Source organism: Microtus pennsylvanicus, chromosome 1 (assembly GCF_037038515.1).
Source record: "Microtus pennsylvanicus isolate mMicPen1 chromosome 1, mMicPen1.hap1, whole genome shotgun sequence".
Lineage (NCBI taxonomy): Eukaryota > Metazoa > Chordata > Mammalia > Rodentia > Cricetidae > Microtus > Microtus pennsylvanicus.
Window position 1 is genome coordinate 97,235,523 of NC_134579.1, and position 21,238 is coordinate 97,256,760.

The window sequence follows — 21,238 nt, forward strand, 5'->3', positions numbered from 1 at the left end:
GTGTGTAAGGGAGCACTGCGGGGTGTGAGGATCAGTGTGTGTGTGTAAGGGGGCACTGCGGGGTGTGAGGATCAGTGTGTGTGTAAGGGGGCGCTGCGGGGTGTGAGGATCAGTGTGTGTGTGTGAGGGGGCGCTGCGGGGTGTGAGGATCAGTGTGTGTGTGTGAGGGGGCGCTGCGGGGTGTGAGGATCAGTGTGTGTGTGTAAGGGGGCACTGCGGGGTGTGAGGATCAGTGTGTGTGTAAGGGAGCACTGCGGGGTGTGAGGATCAGTGTGTGTGTAAGGGAGCACTGCGGGGTGTGAGGATCAGTGTGTGTGTAAGGGGGCGCTGCGGGGTGTGAGGATCAGTGTGTGTGTGTGAGGGGGCGCTGCGGGGTGTGAGGATCAGTGTGTGTGTAAGGGGGCGCTGCGGGGTGTGAGGATCAGTGTGTGTGTAAGGGGGCGCTGCGGGGTGTGAGGATCAGTGTGTGTGTAAGGGGGCGCTGCGGGGTGTGAGGATCAGTGTGTGTGTGTGAGGGGGCGCTGCGGGGTGTGAGGATCAGTGTGTGTGTGTAAGGGAGCACTGCGGGGTGTGAGGATCAGTGTGTGTGTAAGGGGGCGCTGCGGGGTGTGAGGATCAGTGTGTGAGTAAGGGGGCGCTGCGGGGTGTGAGGATCAGTGCGTGTGTAAGGGGGCACTGCGGGGTGTGAGGATCAGTGTGTGTGTAAGGGAGCACTGCGGGGTGTGAGGATCAGTGTGTGTGTAAGGGGGCACTGCGGGGTGTGAAGATCAGTGTGTGTGTGTAAGGGGGCACTGCGGGGTGTGAGGATCAGTGTGTGTGTGTAAGGGGGCACTGCGGGGTGTGAGGATCAGTGTGTGTGTAAGGGGGCACTGCGGGGTGTGAGGATCAGTGTGTGCGTGTGTGTGTAAGGGGGCGCTGCGGGGTGTGAGGATCAGTGTGTGTGGCTAAGGGACACTGGGTGGGTGGAAGGATCAGTGTGTGTGTGTAAGGGCACAGTGGGGTGCGAGGATCAGTGTGTGTGGGTAAGGGACATTAGGTGGGTGGAAGGATCAGTGTGGGTGTGTAAGGGCACAGTGGGGTGTGAGGATCAGTGAGTGTGGGTAAGGGATACTGGGTTGTGAGGAGCAGTGTGTGGGTAAGGGACACTGGGTGTTGTAAGGAGCAGTGTGTGTGTAAGGGCACAGTGGGGTGTGAGGATCTGTGTGTGTGGGTAAGGGACACTGGGTGTGTAAGGAGCAGTGTGTGTGTAAGGGCACAGTGGGGTGTGAGGAGCACTGGGTATGTTAAGAGACACCGTGTGGGGAGGGTTCTATGCATGTCTCATGTTTCTGAATACCAGCTTTCCTCCGTACTTAACTGGGGGTTAACTCCAGGCATCCTCACACACGTACAAAATTTGAATTCTGTACTGTTCCAAAATACAACAATGACATGAACTCCAGTACATGATTCTGAAGCAAATGTCACTGCTGAGCGGAGGCAGCTCTGGTCTATGCCCAGCCCACTACGGCTTCCTTCCTGGTGCCATGCCTAACTATATCCCCACTTTTGAGGGCCTCCCTATGTCTAAGACTCCCCTGCACCAAGCCCCCCCATGCACCCCTCTTGCTCCCCAAGGCCAAGCCACACGTGATGAAGGTGATTTCAACAAGACAGCTCATTTCTAGTGACAACCTGTGATGTGGGCACCGCCGACACTAGCACTGGCCACTCTGGTGGACACAGCAGCATGGATGCACAGGGAAATGGCACGGACAGCACAGGGTGTGCTTCCTCCCGAGCTTGCCAGGCCCAGCCTGGACACACAGCCAATCCCACCCTGCCCGAGGTCTCTGCACCCATAGGTGGGGGCTGAATGCCAAGGATCAAAGCCAGCCCCGTCCCCGGCCCAGAGCTCACCCAGAAAGGACTACTGCAAAGCCCAGTAGAAAGGATTTATTTATAGTCAACAGGTGACACAAGCCTTCCTTTAAATTCCATTTTTTTACAGTAAATAACGCATATTTCCCTCCTTCCCATGCAAGATAGAGATGTATTAATCTACAACTCTATTTTAATTGTGAAAAAATAAAGTGTCTCCCTTTATAATCAGATTGGTAGCGTGGATATTATCTGTGGTAATGGATGGGGTTGCTCATTCCTGGACTGGTTATTTGGTTAAGTCCTAAAACATCAGGTTGAAAAATTCCTCACCCAGTAAAAATAAATACTGCAACATGGAGGACATGAAAGTCTACGGCACCTTTAAAACATCTCCAGAGCAGCGGTGTGGGGCTCATGGGGACCAGCAGAGCTGCGGCTTGAATAGACAAGCCCACAGACTACAGCAGGGGCCAAAGCCCTACAGATCACGGGACATGGCCCTGGCCAGCTGCTTGCGACCTCCAAGGAGTCTGCCCACCACAGCACATGTGCTCTGATGCTGGGAAGCTCACCATGATTGCAAAACGACTCTGTGTCCAAACAAAATTCAAACAAACAAGAAACCCGATCTCATCCTCAGGACTCAGGATCTGCCTGGCTCACAGCAGTGGCCACCATTCCTCCAGTATGCCACGGCTGCACTGGACACAGGAGAAGGGATACCAGTCGCTGACGCCAGGCTGCCTGTCACCCTGCAGCCCTCCCCAAGGAACCAGAGACAAGGATGGCAGCGGGGTGCTGCAGCAAGGCCTGCGCTTTATTGTGGGTGATCTGAAGGAACACGGTTGGCCAGCAGGAGCTGGGCCTTGCTCTTGGTCCTGGCCACACAGCCCTCAGCCACCATACATAAATAGGGACAGACTCTGCACAGGTGGCCCCTCCAGCTGCGGAGCAGGAGCCCACTGGTAAGGGGCCTCGTGCCCAGCCTGGCACTGAATCCATCCCAGTGGTGCCGGCCATGGGCATCTCCATGCTGGCCAGGCAGCTTCAGTCCAGCTCGATGGGGCTGCTGTCATCCTGGCTCTCTTCCCCCTCCTCCTGCTCTGAGGAGCCCATGAGGCTGCTCAGCAAGTTCCCTAGAGGGAGACACCGGCCAGTGATGATTAATGCGGAAGCAGTGCTGTCCTGGAGGCCTGACCTCCCCAGGGAACCCACTACCCAGGTCACCACATTCAAGTAGGTTGCCTAGACAAGACACACCCAGCCACTTGTCAATACCCAGAAACAGTGCTGTTCTGGAAGTCCTACCTTCCCAGGGGAGCTTGATGCCCAGGTCGCCATGCTTTGCAGGAAAACAAAGCCCAGAGGCCCAGCTGGCTACAGCTCTTGGAGGTCACACTAGGAATGTTCCTGATGACTAGGGACGGGGCAAGACAAACCCCAAACCTCCACCAGCAGAGGAGTCTGGAAGCCATGAAGGAACAGCTCAAGTCCCATGACTACTAGAGAATCTGCACAGCAGGCAAACCAGAGCCTCAAGGCCACATCTGAGATACCTTACACCCACCTCCTGTGTGCGCATCTCAAACGCACAGACTCACACTGACCACGTATCTGTAACCCTAAGAGTCCTCTATCCCTGAGAGTGAGAGACTGGGTGGGTGTTCTGCAAGGATATAGATGCTCTTCTGCCTGCATTTCCCTGTGGCCCCTTGGGTATCCTGGTGGTATTTCTGGGGGAAAGGGGACTTGATGGCTCCAAAACTCTGTGGGATAGACAAGTAAATATCCTAACAACCCTGGACTGCTACTCCAAACTGAGATATGTACAAATGTTTCCGGGAATGCCAATCCCTCAGCAATGCTCAGGACCCTGAGGCTCAGACTGGCGACAGTTGAGCCCTGCTCACACTCCACCCACAGGCAGCAGGCTCAAGAGAGAAAAAACATCTACAAAAAGCTAGGAGTGTAGGCTTACACCAAGATCTCAGCACTTAGGAGTGAGTTTAAAGCTAATACGAGTTACAGGTAGTGACCTTGTCTCAAACAAGCATCAACAACAGGTAGGCAGTGTGACTTGGCTTTAATCCCAGCATCCAGGAGGCTGAGATAAGATCTGAGTTCAAGGCCAGTCGGAACTATATAATGAGATCCTGTTTCAAAAAACAAACCATCAACAACAAACAATAAACTAGAGAAATACTGTCACAGACTACACCAAGTCACTAGGACACAGCCTGTGCCCAGAGAGCACACGTGGACTTGTTCATGGTCACACCCAGCTGTACTTCCTTCCACTCCACAACACAGGGTGTGTCTTCACACCGCGTGCACAGAAGATCCACACTCCAGCAGATAATGGCACAGTACAGCTCGTGCCATGCACGATGACTGTAGAGTCACCTGCCAGCAGCAGCAGAGATAGAATTCTGAACGTTGAAGTGAGATTTACTACTTAGAACATGAACACAGAAGGGGAGGAGATGCAGGTCAGTGGTAAAAAACTTGTCTTGTGTGTGCAAGACCTCCCTGAGTCTCCATTCAGCACCAGAAAAAGAAAAGTGGACACTTAAAATGCCCAGAGGACCACACTACCCTGACCCTGCCCTGCCTTGGTGGGGAGGTGCTCATATTTGGAGTTCAGACCCATCAAGCGGTGCTCAGTGGACAACCTGAGCACAGACTTCAACAATAGGTTGGAAAGGACTTAGGGGAGGGAGCCACCTGTCCAGGACCAGAACACACAGCTCACCTAGCAAGCCTCCATAGGAGGATGTCTGCTTTGGCGGCACACCGAAGAAGAGCTGTCCAATCCTGTCGAGGTACTGCAAGAAGCAGGGCAGTAGGTCAGCAGGTGAACCCAACCACAGGGCCCAGCTGGGGCTGCCCGCTCTGCTCCCTCCTCCAGGCTGCTGCCCAGGTGGGGAGCCTCAGCCAAGTGCAAGAGCCTCACCTCGTTGTACATGGGGTCTCTCCGCAGGGACGGCTGATACTGCTCGCACAGCACTGTGAACACAGCCAGCTTGCCACTGCAGTAAGAATCAAGGATGACTCCCGGTGAGACCTGTGGCTGCGCAGACATACACCAGCACCCAGCACCCGCCCAGATCACTCACCCGTCCACAGCCAGCAGCAGAAACCAGATGAAATTGAGCAGGGGTTGAACGAAGGGTGGCCCATCCTCAATGGATGGGTGCTTCTGTGTGTACGTTGTAAAGACCACCAGTGCACTGTTCTTGTTTTTCAAACAGAGAAACCTGCATGCAAGAATATCTAATGAGTGAAATCCCACAGGCAGACTCGGGTTTCCACAGATGCCCACAAGTGGCCAATACAACACCAAGACCTCGCCTGACAGTAGCACCCGTGCTATCTGGATGTCTGGTGTCTCCACAGGCCTAACGGGGTGCAGAACACTTGGGAGGCCAGGGTGAGTCCTGGTGGCTGCCTCTCACAGTGTACAGAACCTTCCACACACTGGTGAAGGGATTAAGTCTCAGAAGGAAAACAGCTTTGAAGGTCAACAGAGCTAGAAGATGGGGGCGAAATGGATACTCATTCCTCAACCATGGCCTCTGCTTTCTCTCCATCTGCCTGCATCTGTCAGAGGAGCACATGGTGCAGGGGGCTGAGTAGGAAACTGACCCCGATGCTGTGCTGGGCTCTAGGCAGACTTAGCCTCTGCCCAGGATGTTACCCCAGTGGTCCCAAATCCATCAAGAAAAACATGGTCCCCAGTACTTGAGTGGGGAGACAACAGCTGCAGTGCACGCACGCCCAGAGTCAGGCTGGCGAGCTGGAGATGTTACACAGTCCCTTTGTACAAACCACAACAACTGGCCATGGCGGTGTAGGTCTGTAGTTCCAGCACTCGCAAGGCTGGAGCAGGACAACTGCTCTAGGTCTGCGATCAGCCAGGGCTTTACAGTCAGAACAAACTTGTCTCAAAAGTAAATATAGTGCTCTGGGTCCCCACAGCAGACCCTCCTGCCACCATGTGCACAACACAGCACTTTTGTGGATGACCACAGGTGAGCACTGTTCCTTGAGAAGGGGAGGGTGAGGCCTGAAGAAGTAGACAGATGGCTCAGGAGGTAAGGCGCTTGTCATCAAGCACGATGAGTTCAATCCTAGGACCAATATGGTGGAGGGAGAGGACTCCAGCGAGCTCCCTCTCACATTTCCACATGCACATCACAGCATGTGTGTCCCTGCAAATACCTTCTCTGCACACACTAAGTCAATAAATAAATCTGTAATTTAAAATACCCGTCTGAAAAACAAGTGCAGTGCCTTCCTGATTTGGGCAGGTGGGGACAAACTGCCCTATAAGCTGTGGCCATGCCTCAATCCTCGAGGGCAAACACAAGCTGCAGACTCCTAGGCAGGGTGGTTGCAGAGTCCAACTGTGGACACTGTGTTATCTGAAAAGACAGCCTTGGGCCTAAGGTTCTCCCTCCAGCACTGCAGTCTAAGGACAAGGCAGCCTACTCAGGGTTATCTCTGCTCCAGGCTGGGAGCTGCACAAAGGCCCCACAAAGTCCTCATGAGCACTTACTGTAGCACAGCCTGGGCCACGAACATGTCCACTTCACTTCTGAAGCCTCGGGCGGTGGAGTACTCAACCAGCATGTTGGCACAGCCCTCACCGTCAGTGGAGTGCAGGAAGTGATACCGAGACTCACAGTAGTTTTGTTCTGTGAAGGGAAAGAATCTGCAGATGGGCACGTGTGAGCACGGGGTGCACAGAGCCACCCACTCCTCCCCTCCTTCCCTGGTCCAACCCATTTGCCCTGGGCACACCTGCTGCCTTTTCTAGGCCACTAACCCTGGAACAAGCTATCTGTCTGCACAGCTGCTCACGCCTGCCGGTTACCAGCTTCCTTGTGCTCAGAGACTCAACACCAAACAGCTCAACGGGCACCCAGCTTCCCTTCTCCCTGTTCTAAGTGTGTCAAACTGCTAGGTCTGCCCAACCCTTGTGTGCATGTGAGCTGGGTCCACAGCAAGTTACTTCTTCTGTAACTACTACTAACTACTCAGAGGGCCCTGGCTAAGGGAGGCTCCTTGGCACATAGTGAAGCACATCAGTGTCTGCTATGTTAAACCCTAAGACCTAACAGCAGAGAATGCTGGGAATCCTGAGTAAGATCAAGGAGGAACCTGGGATTCCTTCTGCTCCTAGAGCCTTAACAGAAAGGAGGAAAGGAGCCTCTCAACACCAACAACTGGGGTCCCCCAGCCCATAACCCACCCACAAAGGCCTTTTCTGCCTAGGACTTTTGGGTATCTGAGAGCAAGAGAGCAAGCAGTATTAACGTAGACCCTCATTCCCAGCCTGCTCCTGTCTAGCAAACACCCGCGGGGCAGGGCACTCTGGGAAGTGAATAGTAGACTAGCCTGGGCAACTTAGTCTTGAAGCAAGTATTTGGGAGCCCCCAAACCCCTTCCCCAGGTAGCCATGATCCCTGGGATAGCTGTGGCCTGGGCTCAGTACCTCACCCATTCCCAGGGGACACAGCCCCTACAACCTCTCTCAGACGTTGCTGCTGAGTGGATCTGAGAATCCCTGCTGGCAGCCCCATCGTGCAGACTGTTTCCAGACCATGTATCAGGCATGTACTGTGTGAAGGCCTGGGCCACAGGTGACAGGCAGCTTGCTCTCAGCCGGAGGACAGAACAGCCCTCAGAGGAAGGCAGCACTCTGAGGCACACAGTAGGCACACATGGCACCTGCACTCCTGAGCTCTGGGAGGTTTTCTCTGAGTTTCCCTGAAGATCCTGATCTTTCAGTCTCCAGAGTCCTGACTGTCCTCTGGAGTGAAGACAGAGTGCAGTGCCCAGGAGGGAGGGAGGAGGAGACACCATAAGCCCATAGGACATATGGAATTCTGTCCCAGCACAGTTGCTATGGGGGGTGTACCTCTGGGTGGACAGCTGCTGGACTCTAAGAACTGGGTCAGGTACACCCTCTCTGATTGCCATGGCTGTAGCCAGAGGGGGCGCAGCAGCAAGTCTTGCTCACAGAACTAGTCTATACTCAACTTTGGATGACATACCTCTGGCTCAGACCTCTGCGATGCCTGATGCACAAAGGAGGGTGTGTGCCACAGGTCACTGTGTACTTCTAAATACGCCTCTTCTCACCCAAGCTCCATTAGGCCCAGCCCACCCATTAGGAGGGCTATAGCAAGAATGCCACCCTCACAGGGTACAGCTCCACACTGTTTCCCAGGAATGCCACTGGGTAGGAGCTGTTCAGGTTCCAGCAGACATTCACCAAGCATGTGTCTTGTGCCCAAGCCAACTCAAGAGCCAAGACCAGGTACAACTGCAATCCACTCCATGGAAAATAATCTAACCAAAGCTCACCCCAAACTGAGATAAACATTAAGAGAACTACAGAGCAGGGAGTTACCAAAGGGATGGGATGTGGATGCTCACTGAGGAAGGAGGAGTGGGAGGTTGTGGGAAGAGGAGTGTGTGGTGTGACTGACCAGGTTAGAGAATCAGGACAGAGATTGGAAAGGAAGCAGCACCACTCCCCAGGGGTCCCTTATGAGCTGTGGAGGGTCCATCCAGAGTCAGTCTACTACCAAAGCAGAAATATTAGACTAGCTGGTTCAAAGACAGGCTGATGTGCTTTCCCCATGGCCTCTCCCAGCTTATCAGCAGGCAAGTACACAGAGGATTCGGCTGCTGGCTGAAGGTAGGGATCCCATGCCTACCTTTCCAAAGCGTTAGGGCCAGCAGCTGGTGGAGCCGAGGATGGCCCAGCTTCCCAGACCCTCCACTGGACCACTTCAGGGCTCTGGACACAAAAGCTACTCGCTCAGGGGAGTTTGGATCCATCAAACTGAACACTTTAGCCAGATTTTCTGCAAATGACACAATCGGACCCTTACCAAAGGCACATGTGAGGTGTCCCACATCAACAAAAATCTAGCACTCTGTGAAGAGGCTAGCGAGTACTGTATGTTTAAGACTAGCCTGGGATACAAGAGTTAGACCCTGTCTCAGCCCTCCTCAACTACCCTCTCCCATTATATAACTTCGACAAAGGTCCAAAAGCCATTAGAGTGCTGCTGGGTGTCCCACATGCACTGTAGGTCTGGGGCCTCCTCTGGTTGGCTTGCCCACTGCCCTTCTGACTACGTTGATGTGGGTTGGCCATGCTTGGAAGCAGTTCTGTGGTAGCAGAGGACCAGCAGGAAGGCCACAGGGCAGTTTACAGGAAGGGCTCTAGCAGCCACATACTGGCTCAGTGGGATTAGCTGCCAACAGGTCTGTAGTGTGTACCCATGGGCTCAGCTGGGCATGGCCAGTGTGATCACCCCATGACAAAATCAGTCCTGGAGTGCAGAGACCAACCCCCTCCCCCCACACCAAGTGGGACTAGAACCAGTGAAGGGACTCTGGAGAAGATCAGTCACAGAAGCCCGTGTTGACAGGCTACTGCACACTCAACACGCAGTGTGGAGTCCTCACCCAATAACTCATCAGCTACGTCCACCTCTGCCTTCTCCAGGGATTCAAGGACCAGCATGGACAAATCAGCCGCACTGTTCTGCTGCAGAACAATCAACATACAAAACCACAGTTAGCAACAGGGTCCCCTAGTCCTTTAGAAGAGTTGAGGTAAAGCAGAGGGCTGCAGGCTCTGCAGATGGCAACCTGTAAACACACAGCTAGGGATACTGCCTTGCCAATGAGCAATACAGCTGGGTCATTGGCAACTGGCAACCAGAACCAAGCCTAGAGCTCCAGTCACAAAGGTCCTACAGCAACTGGAGACTAGGACCCTATGCCATTGGTGGTCAGAGCCCAGGACAGTTTGATACACCCCACCCTCACCCCCAGGCCTTTCCCCATGGTGGCAGCACTTACCTGGCCATGACTAAAGAAGAGCAATGCTCCTGAGTACATGAGCTCCCGGGCCTCTGCATGTTTGCTTTGGGACATGTATCTGCAAAGAGGGAAGAAGAAAAACCCAGCCATGCACTATACAGATGCCTACAAGGGGTGCTTGCATTGTGTTCTATGTGCCAGCTAGCTCTGCCTGGGGTTGCTACAAATGCCAAGGTAAAACTTAACAGAATACTGCTTCTGAGTATGCTGGGTGCTGTAATACCGCCCTGGCCAGCTACTCTGAACAGCAGATATAGGGAAGGGTCTGAGGATACAGGCCCTATTAGCAATACACCCACCTGAACATGCAGGGTACCCTCCACCCCAGGTCCAACAAATAACCCAGGGAGAAGCCAGAGCAGACTAAGATGTAACTTCCATGATGGGACAGGGAAGATGGGCACTGCCTACCTTAAAAGAGAAGGACTGATTTGCATGTAGAAGACAATTGAGGCTAGATCCCTGAAGAGAACGACAATACAGCAACTCTACCAACTTCAGTCGTCACCCTCCACACAACCTGTGTACAGGCCCAGGTGTGGACGCCCTCATCCTTATACTCAGCAGGTGTGATGAGTGTCCCACCATCACCCAAGAACACAGCCAAGGCCACATGGACAAATCTAGAGTTTAAGATGACTATACAAAAGCATTAATAGTACAGGCAACACTCAAATCAAGTCTGGGGGTATGATGTGACATCACCAGAATGGATGTCTCTTAGGGGTGTATCCAACCTCCAGATACCCTCGGTGAGGCACAGGTACCCAAAAGCTGCAGTGACGGTAAAGCCAGCATATGAAAGGCAACACTGTTAAGATGGAAGTCACCTGTCACTGACTACCCTTGGGCCTTGTTAGCAGTAGCCCCATAGAGTTACCAGGCATTTTGGGGTCCCATCACTAGCCCGGCAGGTAACTTTACTGCTGTGTAGTAAATTCCTTCCAAATTGCAGTAATCCCTCCTGGAGGGAGCTCCTTAGCCCCAGAGAAGTAAACATACATGGCGTAGTCAGGCCCTGAAACTTAACAAACTTCACATAGCCTCTCCCCAAGGCTTTATGAACAGTAACAATTGGTGGGGAGAATGGACCCACCCACAAGCTGAAAGCTGTGCAGGGAACTCCAATGATGCAGCTATCTTTGAGTCATCCATTGTTCTGTAAGCCCTATGAGCTCAAAGGCTTAGTAAGCCGGCTGTGGGTTCAATCATTTCTTTGGTCTGCTTGCAGTGAATAGATATTTGTTCACGTCTCTGCAGGAAGGGTCACACCACACAACTGGTGACCTGTGTAAGAATGGACTATCTATGAGGCAATCCATTGTTTTCCTTTCTCCGTGTGGGATGGAATGGAGTACTCCTTCTTGGAGTGGTGGGTGCATGCTCCAGGCCACAGGTGACAAGACATGCAACCAAGGCCAAGCTCTCTGAAAGGAGAGCATTCCTAGGCAGAATCAACAGGTGGCCATCTTCTTGTACTTGGTATTGGATGTCATGGGCATGTTACCCAAGCTACTGATGGACTAGAGACTTTACCTCAGTCCTTGAATGTAGCACATAAGGTAACAAGTTGCACTATCAGGTACATAGCCTTTGTTGTGGGAAAAGACACATGATGTTTCCCATCACATTATCCCCTGGCAGGAAAAGTAGAGAAAAGTTAGGATGAGAGTGAGACCCAAAAACTTGACTGGGAAGAAACTAAGATTGGGGAGGAAGAGAATATGGTAGAAATTACAGAAGAGACCTCACAAGTCCAACCTTTAAAAGGGAAAAGTTCATGATTCAACAAGCAGACAAGCCAAGATGTAGGGCCCATGGGTCTACCCCTGCTCCCGGAGTTCATCTTGAGGACAGTTTCTGGTCAGCCAGCTAAAACATTCTGTTTGTTCCTGTGCTCCCTCTGCCTGGCCTGGTGATTAGCTGTAGGGCATTGTTTACTCCATCTTGGGTGTGGCAATTTCCTGGGAATTCCTTGTGCTGCAGCTAGGTATTTAAGGATTTTCCCCCCAAGGTTGAATCTCCTTGCGAATGACCCTTGTCATTCAATCTCCAGGACCTTGCCCGACTCACGTCTGGTACATTGGCGCCTGAACTGTACCGAGAAGGTAACGCAGAATCGGGTGATACACCAAGAAACTACAAGGGAGCAGTTGGCATCTGAACTGTTTGATGGGGAAAGACTTAAAAACACATAGTCAAAGGGCCTGTCACATCCACTGCTGCACTGCTGCTGCAGAACACAGCGAGCAATGGGATCAATCTGAATGAACTGCAAGCATAGAAAATAGGTAAAATAATTATGTGCCTCTCCTTGAGACAAAGATCGCACAAACTTAGGTGACAGGAGAGAAATCAGCCCTGGTGAACTGGCTTCTAAAGCTTCGAGGGCTGCCTGGTTATTGCTGGCTGAGGTCCCCGTAAATATCAGGTAATGAAAGAGAGCAGAGGAAAAACAGGCATCATTAACGACACTGCACACGAGAGAAATACTGCCCAATGCTCAGTTCACTAAGTCAGAAGTTCACAGAAGAATCAAGACCAAGGTTGACTGAGCAGGGACCATGGACTGGGATGGGCTTTGCTAGCCCTATGGTGAGACGTGATCTTCATGACGTAGGAGAAGCTCTAGCAGATCTGAAAGACTGACATGTAAACCAGATTCAGAAAACAGCAAAGGGGAGAGCAGCGATGATAGAAAAAGAAAGGAAGAAAGAAAAGGGTGTACCTAGGCCACTCAATGGCAAATGTGGCAAGATCTGTGTTAAATTGGGATTGCTGAAAAAGAAAAAACAAACAAAAACATTAACAGAGTCAAGTGCTGTGCTCATGAGCTTCTCAGAGGCTTTAAAACCTGAGCAACAATCCACAAACATCATTGCAAAAACAGTACAGTAACAGGGTTGGGCAGTTACTGCCCCAGCACACAGCACACTGGGATAAAGACTGCTCAGACTGGGGCTCCTTTCAGCAGTAGTGGTCTGCAAGTAACTTAGGGTACCTGTCAGAACTGAGGAACCAGGTCCAGAGGTAAGCCAGGAGTTCCTACCTCTCTTGGGCCTGAACCAAGGCAAGCAGTAAGCCTGCCCAGCAGAAACCAGGAACAAAGACGCATAGCAGTCCTGGGGCAGCAACAACCCAGGGTGACATTAATGGTTCATGGAAAAATGCCTGTGGCTTCTGGAAGCTAGATAGGGTGCTGTCCCCCAACCATGGTACTGGACTATTGTCTCCAACATTTCTCTTGTGACACAACAACTTCCCTGCTGGTCCAGGCTTGCTACTAACTCTTTTTAGGATCCTCGTAGCTGCTCAAGACCATGGACACTTACTTGGAACGGGTAACTGTGAACCTCCATAATGCTAACCCTCTAAGTATCTCGCGGATGTGTAGAACAGGAGATAGAGAGATTAAGGAGCTTAAACAAAGACGGTCTGACTGGATGAGAAAGGCACTCTCAGAAACAGTACAGGCGTTGGGTGAAAACTGCACTGCCAGGTGTGAACTGCCTCTGTTAAACTGTTGGCCAGGGAGACCCCACAAACAATAAAGGTTACATGTTAGAACCTACTGTTAAAGATACCACATGCTTTGGCTGCAGGACATGTAAGTTCCCTCCCCATTCAAAGACTTTTGTAGTGCCAGGAGGCACTGAGGCTGGTAGGGGATAACTGTTACTGACTATCTGAAAGGTTATGGACCCTTCAGACTACAGTACCAACATGCCAGGGAAGATGGGCAAAAGTCCATAGCCAACAAGGCCACAGGTCCCGAGGGAAGAATAACTGCTATTGCTTTGTTAAGTGGGTAGACTGTGCAGGTCAAATTAAACACTTGTATTTTCCTCACCGATTATTGCTGCTGCCCCTCAACTGGTCACGAAGGGAAGTTTCTTTTTTGCAGTGGGGGTGTAGTTTAGAGCCTCATAACAGATCAAGTTTCTCAGACGGACTGTTGTGGCACAGCGGCACAACATTCAAGCACAAATGAAGGAAAATCACCCCAAGCCTCAGCAAGCACTGCTGAAGAGGGGGATCAGAAAGACTCTTACTCAGGAAGTAAAGAAGCATCACAAGTCTCAAAAATCTGCAACTTCCAAGATGCACAAGGCAGCAGAAACAGTAACAACCGCTAGATAAATAAGATATATTCATCAGCTAAGTGGCCTGCAGATCCAGCTGGAAATCCAGGGATACACTCACTGCCCATACTGGGGTGGTCTTTCCAATGATGCTGCTGTCTTTGGGTCATCCCTGTTCCTTAGTATCCCCTCATTCACACTCTTGTAACCCCAATAAACTCACTAGTTCACTAATCTAGACTTGAAAAAATGTCTGTTGGTGCCCTACTGAGTGAAGAGATGCTTGTTCAAATGCTGTGCTCATAGGCAAACAACCTCATGTTGCTATCAGCATCAACAGAGACTACACAGGTACTGTTTTTCATGAGTCACTGGTTTAGGGTGGCTTGTGCAGGACACCAGACTCCCGAGTCCTTCTGTCTAAGGCTTATCAAGAGAAACACTCACTGAGACCAAAGGAAGTGTCCTTCAATAACACACCAAATTCCTGAGATCTGAATCTCCCACTGACCATGTCCTACCTTACTGGAATTACCTGCTGCCAAGTCAAGGGAAGTTTGTAAAGATAAAAGTCCCAGGCAACAATTAAAACAAATTTCTCATCACAAAATTCCTGGAGTGGGGTGGGGGTGTGTGGGGGTGTTCCTCCTGGGTGACTATGCAGACTGGGTGCCCCAAGGCCATGGGACAGATGAGGGTAGTCAGCCTTCCTTGGCACTCAGCTCCAGGCACAAGGCAGGCCCTGTGTGACACTTAAAATCACCCTCTACATACAGAGGTAGCTTTGCGCAGCAGGGAACAAGCTCTGCCGGCCCCAAGGAGACTCACAGAAACCATCTAACTCACAAAAGAAGGTCTGTGCCAGGACTCCAGCTGATTCTGCTCTTACAGGCTGGGCACACTGAGTCACGAGTCACCCCAGCATGGGGTGTATGTGTGTCTGTGTCTAAGGACAGAGCTCAGCAGAGTGCTTGCTTGGCATGCATGGAGGTCCAAGTTGCATTTCCAGCACTGCAAAAACTGGGTATGGCTGTACATACCTGTATCATGGCTCTTAGGAGGTAGAGGCAGGAAGAGCAGAAGTTCAAGATTATCTTTGGTTACGAGTTAGAGGCTAGCCTGACTACACGATTCATGTAGTATTGGCTAAAGAGAAGAAACTAGAGCTGGACAAAAGCTGGCCCACGAGCTAGGGAAATGGCTCAATGAGCCAACTGCATGCTAAGCAAGTGTGAAGACCCGAGTTCATGTCTCCCGCACCTACATAAAATCCATACGTGGGGGCTAAAGAAATGGCTTGGATTAAGAGCACTGGCTGCTTTTCCAGAGGACCTGGGTTTGATCTCCAGCATCAAATGTCATCTCAGAGCCACCTGTAACTCCAATTCCAGGGACCTCACACCCTTTTCTGGCCTCTGTGGGCACCAGGCACACATGTGGTACAAACATCATTCAGACAAAACACCCATACACAAAATAAATACACACACACACAAACACATATACACACACATATATACATATGTATACACACACACACATACACCAGACACACACACCACCACTACCACAACCAACAAAAACCCTGGTGTGGCTATGTGTACTTGTAACTCCAGTGCTGGGGTTGCTCTATGTCAGTCAGCTGCAATAGTGAGTGCTAGGTTCAATGACAGACTCTGTCTCAAAGAAAAATGTTGAAAGCAACTGATGAAGTAACCCCAAAGTGGACCTTTGGCCTTCAAATGTGCAGGCACACAAACACACACCTAACAACACAAAAGGAGGGATAATGTGCTCATCTAACATGCTCACCCGCACACACATACATGACTTGGTGGCCTCAGACCCAGGGGTGTGGTGTGCATAACATGCGCTGGAGGGTTTCTTATTAAACATTTCTTTATGTGACTTTGACAAATACGGTTATGGGCTATAAGAATTCAAAAAGGTCCCAGAAAAGCCTGTTACGGAGCACTTTCCTCTCAGATTCCATCCTGCAAGGAAGCTAGTTCCTTAACACACAGGATGCCAAAAGGAGGTGAAACAACGGGATCATCTCAGGGAGATGAAACTTCCCAACCTACAGGAAGCTCCTCAAACTCAGGAAGAAAACAACTCCATAGCTTCAGGAAGACTAACGCCCGCCGGCTTTACTGGGCCCAAGAACCACAGCTGCAAGGAGTGTTGAAACTCTTGGACAAGCCCAGCTGCCTGTGAGGCTCAGACCAACTGACCTGGAAAGGGAATTCTCCAACCTGGTGAGCTGGCTACAGGCTGTGCAGTGTGCTCCATATTTCCAGCTTTTGTCAACGGTCACCCATACTGGGGTGAGCTTTGGTGATTCAGCTGTCTTTGCATCATTTCTGCTCCTGTAAGTAACCCGTCACCCATATTCATGTAGGCAACCCTCATACAGCTCTTTGCTTCACCAAGTTGGACTTTGGTGGTATCTGTACTTTTGTCTGTCATTCCCTATCTGTGATGTTCATGTCTCCCCAGGAATACTATTACACTACCACTTTGTAGGACAGGAAGTAGGAAATCATGGGGGACTGGGCAGGCTGAAAGTAAAAAGCCTCCTCACCCACACAAAGCAACCAACACTGGGGCCCTGGAGGATGCATGGTGGTGCTATCACACCAGGAAAGCCAAATAGCTTCCAACTTTCTGAGATAGCAACAACCAGGCCTGCAAAGCTCATTCCTCCTCCTGGGGGACACATCTGGAGAGACGAGGTAGCCTGCCACAACAGGACCATGGCTAGGTCAAGAGGCACTGAGGTCTCCGAAGCCAAATTTCTGTAGACTGTTTGGCTCTTCATCTCCCACAAAGGCTATGAGTGGTGAGGTTAAAATGGGGTTGTGACACATTCAAAGGACAGAATAGGCTATAAATGTGGATCAGACTCAGAATACTTTGTTGAGAGAACTAGAAAGCCACAAAGATGGAGAGCCTCTCAACCACTGTTCAGAACCAAAAACCAAGTAAAAATAACTGCGCTGAATAACAAACAAGCTGCCTGGGAATACTAGCAGGAGAGGGAATCAGGGGTCATGGCCATGGGCATCTTCAGCATCACCATCTTCAAGCTTTCAAAGTAAAATATTAAAGCAAATACTCACTTTAAATACTAAAACCAGGACTGGTGAGATGGCTTAGCTTAGCAGGTAAGTGTGGCTGCCACCAAGACTGACCCTCAAGGGGACAGTTGACTCCTGCAAGGTGTCCTGACATATTAACATGTGTTTGCAATGACACATAGATTTATAAACCAGTGCCTTTGAGCAGTATGTCATCTCTCTGGTAGTCCTACCCCATGGAACGACCCTGAGCCTATGTGGAGCAGCACAAGAACCCCTGGGTCCCCAGTTTTCCTCATACTCAAGTGGTTCAGTGAAGCTGAGGCCCAGTTAAGTTCTGTTTGTTTTTTTAAAGATTTATTTATTATGTATACAATATCCTGCCTCCATGTATGCCTACACACCAGAAGAGGGCGCTAGATCTCATTACAGATGGTTGTGAGCCACCATGAGGTTGCTGGGAATTGAACTCAGGACCTCTGGAAGAACAGCAGTCAGTGCTCTTAACCTCTGAGCCATTTCTCCAGCCCCCCCCCCCCCCAGTTAAGTTCTGTAACGAGTACTGGGCCCCAGTGGAATGCTGTGTCTCTGGACCACTACCCTCCAGTCCAAGCTCTTGATGGCTGGTTCCTTGTAAGCTGATAGCATGTGGCCTCAATCAATGAAGAGGCAGAACTTGCCCATCATCATCCCTAGTTCACCTTGACCAAGGGAACTCTTTCTGGTCGCATAACACTAAATTAACAAGAATGTTTTCAGTCACAGTGGGTGGGGCTGGTTCAAAACAAGAACAAGTTTATTCTGGAAGATCCACTTTTGTTGATTAATCAAAAAATGGTACCAGGTGGTGGTGGCCCACAACTTTAGTTAGGTAAATTGGTATCGTGCCTACATGTATGTTTGTGTAAGGGTGTCAGATCCCCTGTAACTGAGATCCACTGGAAGGGCAGCAACCACTCTACACCACTGAGTCATCTCTCCAGGCCTTTAATCCCAACACTTGGGAGGCAGAGGCAGGCAGATCTCTGAGTTCTGAGTTCTAGGCAATCCTGGTCTACAGAGCAAGTTAGTTCCTGGCCAATCAAAAAGCCTGTCTTCAAAAACCAAAAAAAAAAAAAAAAAAAAAAAAAAGGGTAAGACACCAGGATGTATTCCCAATGTTTCAGAAGTATAGCAGTGATTGGCCTGCTCCATACAGGAACTCCTGCAATCCAGAGCTGTGTTTGTTCCTTTGTTCTCAAGAACTGCTTGGGCCAGTTGCCTGATCCTGGCCAGTGACACAGCTCAACTCAGAGGAAAATAACCATTCAGCTAGCCTGATGACATAGGCCTGTCATCCCAGCTACTTAAGAAGCTGAGCCTGGAGGATCAAGAAGTCTAGGCCTGCTTGGGCTACAGAGTTGAAGGCACACTGCCTCAAAATTCTAAGTTAAAAAAGGCTGTAGTGTATCTCAAAGGTAGAGCCCTTGCCTAACGTGAGAGATGTCCTGGGTTCCATCCCCAGCAGCACAAAAAACATTAAAAACTAAAACCAGTTAGTGTATCAATCATTAGGTAGTCACTTCTACGTGTAAAAATTTTTTCCCCCTGAGACAGGGTTTCTCTGTATAATAGCCTTGACTATTTTGTAGACCAGGTAGACCAGGCTGGCCTAGAATTCAGAGACCCACCCACCTCTTCTGTGATTAAATGCATGGGCACGGTGCCTTGTGCCTGGCTATAGATTTTTAACTAAATGATAAAGGAAGTACCTTCCCAATATAATTAGAGTTAAAAAAAAAAAAAGACACTCTGGACACTGCGATGAAACCAGATATAGCCAGACTGGTTTGTATTTATAGCATCAGGTTTAGTACACAGAAAATTCCCCAACAAGGCTGCCCTGTAGATAACCGGCATTTAGAGCGAGGACTGTATCTTTGTTAAGCTGACAGTCGGTGACTAAAGTCCCCGCTCCTAATCCAGGCCACCCAGCAGATAAATCAAATGTCAAGTCTTTGAAACTAAGGATGCCAGGGCTCACCCCTCACCTGCCAAGGTACTGGACGGAGCAGTGTTATGGAAGGAAATACTTGGAAACTCCCACATGTGGCCTTGATCACAAGTCCTTTACCAGGCTCACTCTGGGCACGTGGGGACAAAGTGGGAACTGTCCTCAAACGTAAACAAGCATGAGCACTAATATGAGTCTTCAGCCCCACACAGGGCTTCAAAGCAGTGAGGCCACTGTGGAAGGTGTCGCACGCTGTCATGGCAGCTTCATCCAGCCCATAGAAAACACCATGCCAGGATCAAGCTGGAGGGGGATGACTGTGGAGGTTGTCCCACAGTGACAGGGACGGGTAGCTGGCAAAATGTGCAATTGACATTGTACCGCTATGCAGACACAATAATGAGCACTTTCCACTCCTTTTACTGTAGACCTAAAACTAGCCTAAAACAAACAAAGCCGAGTGAAACAAAAAGTAGGTCTGAGGGGCGCAGAGGCTAAACCCACACCACGAACACGGCACAGGAATGTTGCGATCTCGCAGTCAGGAATGAAGGTCGAAGAGGGGATTGTCAGCAGGCAGAAGCACTGGGGCAGGAACCTGGAATCAACCCTGCAGATGGCCTCGGGCTGGCCCACGATGTCTGCCTATGACCACACTTAAGCCGGTTGTGCCACTCCAGTCACTGGCCACAGACAGGAGGACAAGGAGAAACTACTCTGAGGACAGGACCTGATTACCGACGGGAGGCTACACACAAGGGGAGGCCAGGCGAGAAAGAGGGTGGGCTAGGAAGAAGGAATGGCGGGAAGAGAGGCCTATAAGGAGGGAGGAGGCCTAAGAGAGAGTAGAGAGGCCCGGGGAAGGGGAGGCCAGAGAAGTTGGCGGGGGAAGGACACCTGGGAAGGGGAAGGAAAGATGGGGAAAGGACAGCGCAACGAGGAAGGCAGGGACCCTGAGAAGCGAGGCCGAGAGAGGAGGAGGGGGAAGCCAGGTAGGGAAGAGGAGGCCCTGCCGAGTAGTCCAAGCCCGCCGCCCCCGCTCCGACCCGCGACAGGCAGCCTCGCGAGCCAATGAGGATGAGGGGCGCCACAGACCAGCCAATGAGCAGCAGCGGAGGCGGGGCCTCCGCGCCAAGCCACCGCCCGCGCCCACCTGAAGAAGAGGGTCCGGTACATCTGGTGCGCCTCGTAGTAGTCGCCCTTCTCGACGCTGGCACGCAGCTTGCCCTCCACGCGCTGGACGCCACCGCGGTTGCGGGCGCCGTTGCGGGCACCCTCCTGCTCTGCCATCGCCGCCGCCATGGGCCGGCGCTCCGCGCAGAGCTGACGCTGTCGCAGGCGCGGTCGGCGGCGCCTCCCGGCTTCCGTCCCTGAGGCCACCGCACGCCCTCTACGGTGGCCGCGAGGAGCCTCGTGAGGGCGGGCGCACCGTGGTCCGCACGTGATCAGGGGCGGAGCCTCGGAGTCTGGCGGGATCCTCCAGTGTCACACGAGGCCACACCCCCCGGCGGGTCTGCAAAGGACCTTGCTAGCATGGGCGGGGAAGAAGCGGACGACGGGGTGGGGTCCGCGAGCTAAAAAGCGTCCCGGAAAAAACGTGCTAGTATTCACGCGAGAGCGGGCGGGACCAAGGTCTTGGACGGGGCTACACTCCAGTCGAGTGTGGGGTGTGTATGCGTGCGGTCACTGTATAATGTTACCAGCCGCGTAGGCCCCGTAAACTGGGCCAAAGGACGCCGCAATGCGCCCCTGAAATTGCCCTGAGCACGTGGACACATTTTAGGACATTTGACCTGCTTTAAACCTACCTGCCCGGGAAGGTAGTGGCACACGCCTTTAATCCCAGCACTTGGGAGGCAGAGGTAGGCGGATCTCTCTTGAGGTCTAGGCCAGCCTGGTCTACAGGCACCAAAGCTACAGAGAAACCCTGTCTCGAGAAAAAAAAAAAAAACTGCACGGGAGTGCACCTCCTAGCAGCAGTCATCCTGAGCGAAATCAGGAACTGGGCAGTATGATCAGGCTAGACCAAGAGAGTCCAAGAAGACCTAGTCCAAATTGTGGTTGAAGCAGGTCACTGCAGGGAAGGGGAGGCCTAGGCACGATGAACTGGGAGGATGGGTGTTGGACACGGTGAGTGTCATCATCTGACAGCATCCTTTAAGACTCAGGTTATAGAACATTACACAGAACCTTAAAAAAATGATTTTGCGTGCTGGAGATCAAATTCAGGACCTCCACTCTTGCTTAGTCACTGAGCTACAATTTACCTTGAAATCGGGTCTCTAAAGTTTCTCAAGTTGGCCCTTAACTCC

General features: G+C 51.4%; 1 protein-coding gene across 1 annotated transcript; it reads right to left on the reverse strand.

Annotated features, from left to right (window-relative positions):
* Nucleotides 1-1,919: 1,919 nt before the first annotated feature.
* Get4 (guided entry of tail-anchored proteins factor 4) lies at nucleotides 1,920-20,317 on the reverse strand. The gene is made up of 9 exons (XM_075974818.1): nucleotides 20,080-20,317; nucleotides 9,751-9,829; nucleotides 9,352-9,433; nucleotides 8,592-8,741; nucleotides 6,422-6,560; nucleotides 4,980-5,120; nucleotides 4,817-4,892; nucleotides 4,616-4,688; nucleotides 1,920-2,999 (listed from the first exon to the last, which is right to left on the reverse strand). The coding sequence occupies exons 1-9, from the start codon at nucleotides 20,226-20,228 to the stop codon at nucleotides 2,911-2,913; spliced, it is 978 nt and encodes a 325-aa protein (XP_075830933.1). The 5' UTR covers nucleotides 20,229-20,317; the 3' UTR covers nucleotides 1,920-2,910.
* Nucleotides 20,318-21,238: the final 921 nt, after the last annotated feature.

What these genes read in the sequence shown, in the direction of transcription:
- Get4 (XM_075974818.1), bottom strand. Translation starts at nt 20,228, where the DNA reads ATGGCGGCGGCGATGGCAGAGCAGGAGGGTGCCCGCAACGGCGCCCGC. An exon ending in CGTAGCTGATGAGTTATTGG is followed by an intron (nt 8,742 to 9,351) that starts GTGAGGACTCCA and finishes TGTCATTTGCAG; the next exon opens with AAAATCTGGCTAAAGTGTTC. An exon ending in GAGACCCCATGTACAACGAG is followed by an intron (nt 4,689 to 4,816) that starts GTGAGGCTCTTG and finishes TGCTTCTTGCAG; the next exon opens with TACCTCGACAGGATTGGACA.